Source organism: Saccoglossus kowalevskii, chromosome 5, assembly GCF_978046115.1.
Source record: "Saccoglossus kowalevskii chromosome 5, keSacKowa6.1, whole genome shotgun sequence".
In the NCBI taxonomy this organism is placed as follows: Eukaryota; Metazoa; Hemichordata; class Enteropneusta; family Harrimaniidae; genus Saccoglossus; species Saccoglossus kowalevskii.
In genome coordinates, this window is record NC_140645.1 from 27,732,192 (window position 1) to 27,738,766 (window position 6,575).

At 32.8% G+C, this 6,575-nt stretch overlaps 1 protein-coding gene and 1 long non-coding RNA gene across 2 annotated transcripts; both read left to right on the forward strand.

Annotated features, from left to right (window-relative positions):
• Positions 1 to 993: 993 nt before the first annotated feature.
• On the forward strand, positions 994 to 1,307 carry LOC144363242 (uncharacterized). Its single transcript, XR_013422709.1, has 2 exons — positions 994 to 1,076; positions 1,173 to 1,307. It is a non-coding gene; the product is annotated as an uncharacterized LOC144363242 (long non-coding RNA).
• A 347-nt stretch (positions 1,308 to 1,654) lies between these two features.
• On the forward strand, positions 1,655 to 2,091 carry LOC146745961 (fibroblast growth factor receptor homolog 1-like). The gene is made up of 2 exons (XM_085498850.1): positions 1,655 to 1,811; positions 1,901 to 2,091. Exons 1-2 carry the CDS (start codon positions 1,655 to 1,657, stop codon positions 2,089 to 2,091), a joined length of 348 nt encoding a protein of 115 aa, XP_085354976.1.
• Positions 2,092 to 6,575: the final 4,484 nt, after the last annotated feature.

The following is a 6,575-nucleotide window of genomic DNA, read 5'->3' on the forward strand; positions in this document are numbered from 1 at the left end:
GATGTGAAAGATGTAAAATCACCACCGTGGAAGTAAATGAAACCCATGTACACAGTGAATTCCATATACTTAACATAGGAACATATGACAGCGGGGAATACAACTGCACTGCCACAAATATATATGGTGTCGACAGTAACATCATCAGTTTAAGTATAATAATTTTTCCCTAATATTCCATACATTTTCATTCCTTAATAAAGTATATTGATGTATTGATTGTTTATCTATTAAATAGCTGAAAGTGTGGGATATGTGTGACCGAAACATATGATGGTGACAATTTTTTCACATTACATCGAATTGTTCATTTCCACATGTCTATATTAGCAAATTGCCCATTGTTCTGTCGCAGATACTGTGCCGAATTCATCGTCATCAACAGCTGGAATAGTAGTGTTTATCTGCCTACTCGTTGTCACTGCTGTTGTAATAATATCAGTCATTTGTTGGCGAAAAAGAATCGCAAATTTTCTGGGAAAGGGTTAGTATACAAGAAATAATCATGATATAAGTAGGCTCACTGCTCGATTTGACTCATTATAACCCGGAACACGTTTACGTGTCCTGCTTTAGTTTAAAATGATAAAAATAAAAAAATAAAAAATATTTTTAATCAAACATTTCTATTTTGCATTTCAGATTCTCCTACAAACAGGTACTTCCTCCATTTATTGAAAACAGTCGTTCCACTATTTCTCATGTTTATAAATGATATTTGTTCGTAACAAATATGGTTTTGTTTTTTTACCTGTAGTAATGAAGAGTTTCACCTCGGGGAAAAATCAGTGACTGAGTCAAGTGATGTATACATGGATCTTATATTCCCCGCTAAAAGGAAAACCGGTTTATACTGAATTATTTTAATTTCACAATAATTTTAGTTATCAACCTCAAAAATAATAATAAACAATATATATTTTGTTTATTAGTTTATGCATTTTCAAATCGCTTTAATGAAATGTACGCGCATATTTGACATCAAAGATTTAGTAACTTGTATTCTAATGCTCTTTACATTTCTGTGAATACTTTCAGAACCTGCAGGGACAAATGTTACTAATGAAAATCGTGGGGTGAGCCAAGCATTTTACAATTAAAACCGCATGGCAAAATTGTTCATACTGATCGTTGTCCACAGTGATATTGATTTTCACACTACTATATTTCAGCTATATTATTTGGAAAATCCATTTCCAGAAAAGCATATACTAAGACACATTTCAGAAGGAATATATACGGAACTATCTAAAGCAGAAGTCGTGTCTACCGAAGGCATGTTTCACGTTTTTATCAGACGCATTAAAGGTGTGTTTAGTTAAATTTTCTAAAAATCATAACATTTAAAGACACTTTTGGAATGTGACAGAGTGAGCTTTATTTATTGCATAATGCAATTAAGGTCGAATTAATGATATATCATAAGGCATTATTAACAATGTCTTATGCGTTATATTGACATTATATGGATGGTATATTGGCTGAATGCGGTAATGTGTTTGCATGAGTCGTGAATATTGTGTTATACGCAATGGAAAACGTAACATTGGAGAAGTATTTTTAATTTACCAACATTTTATCCAATATACCTGGCTTGAGATGAACGTAGAAAGTACCAAGTTTCATATTCAAGATTAAATCATACAAATGAAATATGAAGCTACATTATTCGTATTTAATATTTGCATTTGCAGAAGAAAAAAGAGATGATATTGCAGCAAAGACATTTCTGATCAATGAAATCGAGGGATTACGTAAATTATCCAGACACCCAAATATAATTACGTATCTTGGATGCTGTGAAGTCAAAGGTAAATTACATTACAAGTGTAAATTACATTACATTGAAATATAATAAAATCAATGTGTTGAAGTCGTGACATTATTTATGTCGTTTCAGATCCCATTTGTTTGATTCTGGAGTATTGTCCATTTGGTGATTTAAAAACATATATTAAGAATTATCGGTCCTCAAATGATCCATCATTATTTGAAGCTAGCAGCAAGGGAATTGGCCAGGATATGATAGAGGAATTCACAAACTATGGCATGCAAATAGCGAACGGAATGGACTTCTTAGACAAAGAATAGGTTTGTTTTTCATGTGGAATTTAAATATTAAATATTTTATTATTGTGCATTTCTTATTTGTTGTTCAATGAGCTGACTTTACACAATTACAGATAGTTTTACGGACTCTGACATCTCGTAGTATTTATATTGGCTACAATAAAGAATGTAAAGTCACTGATTTAGGATTGTCGACAGCGGTGATGTCATTGACTGAATTTGAATTAGTAACTAGAGTGAGTATCACAATAATGGTCCATGATAGAATATTTGAATGTCAATTTCGTTTATTAATTTGCAAATGAATACCAAACAATTTTCAGTGTGTGTCTAATTAATTTGTCTGTTTGTCCTATTTCTCTTAATGTGTCTTGACAGGGACGTCTGCCTGTGCGATGGATGGCCCTTGAATCACTGTTGGATTGTTTCTATACAACGAAGTCGGACACGTGGTCTTTTGGAATTGTTTTATGGGAAATATTTAGTTTTGGTAAGTCGCGACTACAACAAAACCTTTCTTACACCTGACGATATAATGCATTTTAATTAGAAGAATATTTATTTAATAACAATTTACATAAGTTCTACGTTTTTTGTATTTTTTTTCATAGGATGTGTGCCGTACGCAGGATTATCACCAAATGAGTTGACACATGGGCTGCAATCTGGATATAGAATACCAAAACCACTGCATTGTGACAAACACATGTAAGTGCAATGATATACTTCAATCATACTTCAGTAAACATAGATACATATTGAAATAAGAACAACGTGCATATCATCACAGAAAACTTGAAATGTTAAAAACACGCTCAAATCGATTATAATTATAATCTTTTGTTATTATCTTGTTTTCTCAACAATTGTGCACGTGTTCTTGTGAGGAATTTGAGTTCCAACGTCTATTCATTTACGAAATGTTCATAAGACATTTGCAATCAACATTTACTTACTGTTTTTTCTCGTATCTATATGCATAAATTTAACCGAGCTGCCTGTTAATTTCACATATATTTATCTCAGATATTCAAAAAAAATTCTCATTTGCCAATTTTGTTTTGATATATAATAATTTATTCAAAGGAAAGGGCCTCTGCACATCACATCAATCATTATAATAACAAATTAAACACATACATCACAATTTGTTCAAAATCAGAAAGTTGTCACGGATTTTGAAAGAGTTATGTACATATACTGAAAGTTTATTTGTGTTTCCGGGTTTTAGCGATTTAGTGATAGAGCAACACATATATCGTTGGATGGATATACTCTGAAACGGCGAGGAATCCAGTCAGCTCAACAATGCTCATACAATGGATAAAATAGAGGAATTATTGAATTACTATGCCGTTCTGTCTCCACTGCAAAGTTATGACTTGAACACCATAGTCTTGCCAAAGCAAATTTAAACTACAAGGTCATAATACATGATAAATACAATTCTGGCTCTAACACAGATTTGAAGTTAATATAACAACGCAATCTACCTGTTTGACCAATCGCTGCCGACCATTCTTGACGATAACAATTACAAAACCTTTCGTCAAATAAACAAAAGAAAACTTTGCTGTCTCCAACTTGTTGTTCAATCCACACAATTCCAACGCAATATCGATACATTAACTCTCTGATCTTCTGATAACCCACACTGCCGAGTCCAGCCTTTTAACCATTTTATAACAGGCCCTTGGATACCGGTGCATATCCATTTTTAACCAGTATGAAATGCAACGTTTCATGTAAGTACAGAAAATGGGTAATATCCCGCATTCGCCAAGCACTTCAGTAGTTACATTAGAGTTAACCCCTAATACAAATCTACAACAAAATAAATTGCACCCTCCCCACAATTATGGAGTACTCATAACCCCATATTTCGGCTCCATATTTACGGGGACAACTGAAGCATCAAATAACTTAAAAGCTTCACTTATAGGAAGACCACCAAGATTCTTAATAAAACCTTTATTTAATACAACTCTCTTTTTCTCTTGGCTGCAATGTTTTCTCCTGCCGGCGTCCAGGCTAATTTTGATGAAAGTAATAAACCCAGAGAGCTGTAGCTTGTATGACCATTTTTTTCATAAGATCTCAACATTCCCCTGTTGCGGAAAACTACAATTTTAGTTTTATCTAGATTTACCGTCATGCCCCAATGATCGCAATATGTTCCTAGCTGATTTAACTTTCTCTGCAGTAGAATAGGCATATCCAATACACCGACAACATCATCAGCATACAGCAAAATACCCATATTCATGAAATCATGTGTGACGCATATACTTCCATTGTTATGCTTATCCATAAAGAAAGCAAGCTCATTAACAAATAAACTAAATAAGAAAGGGATTAACCGTAGCATACAACCTTGGCTTGTACCTATAGTGCAGCCAAAATATTCTGATTTGCCATTAATTACTTGATTTGTAATTTATATTATGTATTTCGCACGATTATTTTGTAATCATATTGTTTGACAGTTTTCTTTTTTTTTTTATTTACGACAAGATACGTTTTAAACACTTGGCGCGTATGAGATCGCAATGGTAAATACTAACTTCATAATCCCTCAGGCGAATATTAATTTGTTCTCATTTCAAATGACTAGATACAATATAATGTTGGAATGTTGGAAAGAAGACCCGGCCATGCGGCCACAATTTCATGATATTAGTTGCCGACTACTCACTCTACTTAACACAAATACGGTGCGTATGTTACATAAACAATTACAAAAAGAAATATTATATACCATTATACAGTTTTCTATTAATTTCAAAATCTGTTTTTTTGTTTTTTTTTTGTTTTTTTTGCCAGAATGACTATGTGAAGATTAAAAATGAATATTCCAACGTTCCAGCTCTTGGAGATATCAGCTAAAAGTGACATATGTACTGGCATGAGATGATATTGCTGTTACGTATTTTTTGAGACATTCTTTATAAATAATGATTTTCTATTAATGTTGTAATCACACAAATAAGGTGAAACTAAATGTAATCTCTTTCAGAACAGCAAACTGTATAATTTGCATATCCTTGCGATTTTCCTCTAATTGTTTTTTTTGGTATTTTTAACAAAATTTTGACAAAAAAAGAAAACCTGTTAGGAACATAATTCTATTTTGTGAGTATTAGTGGGATCAATCGATATAACGTTGCAGTTATATAAAATATCATTTACGCGAACCTTAATTCAATGGGATTTGGAATGCAGAAAATATTCAGGTGGAATAGACCAAAATCAGACAATTAGTATTTCTATAATTAAAAACAATGTAACTGTGAATATATAAATATTTCTTCGTCTATAAATAGATATTATCGTGGGATATCATCGTTTTGTAGTTGTTAATCGTGCAGGTGATACATCAAGCTGATATGAGAGAAGTCGGCGATTAATGTATCACTCATTATGAGGAAATAAATACTTTGGTTTCTATGATATAAATATTATCTATTTTGGCTGTTATTCTGCTTCTCGTTGTTGCCAAACATCATTGAATTAAATCACTGTGTTATTCACACAAAAATTCAACTTTTGACATATGTGAAGTGTGTACACGTAGACAAATCAACACTAGACTCACTGTGCCAATATATATGGTAGATAACCAAGGTTCATGTACTGAAACCTATTCATATGGTAATTACATCGACTTGTGCGAGGGAATGTTTTCACGGCGCCATCATATTATGATATTACATATTTGTAACGTAGGCATAATGAATGTGTGAAGCGCTACTGATTTATTCAGATTTGCACTCGTTTCAAAACATCAGTGAGAAACCATGTGTTCGTTAATTATGTTGACAATGTTGTTTATATTATTAACGTGATGTGACTTAGGAGCTGATACTGTTTACCTTGAAGTATTGCTATAATTGTTATAGTATTGAACAACATTAATTATTTTATATCAACACTGTAATTGCCTATATACGTCATTTTATTTGTACTTTATTATTGTTATTAAAGAGGTGCCTAAATTGACAATATACCTGTCTGTCTGCTGTAAGGTGCCCGTTAACTCAGCAGTGCTGTCGATACGCAAATATAAGCACATAGTGTGCCTTGAAGATAACTGATTATTTGATTGTTTCATTGCACACTGATTCGCGCTGGCACAGGTAATAAAATGGTGGGTAATTGTAATTTCCCAATGCAAATGACTAGACACAATGTAATGTGGAACAACTAGTTTTAATATCGTAACCCACTCCGTTGTTATGCAAACCAGTAACGTTTATAACGTAGTCTGTTTTGGTGGTTTATTTAATAAAGTCTTAACTCCTGATGAGTGAGGTACTCCATGTACTTTACGAAACAGTACTGTAGAGTCATCTTTACTCATGTAGTCCTGTCTTAATTTCTCTGGCCTCGTATGGTTGCACGTTCTCGGCGTGGAAGAACGGTTATGATGCGATCATGACACCATGGATTAAATTGGTCTAACGCAGTATTATTTATATTGTACAATATATTATCTTTGTGATGAT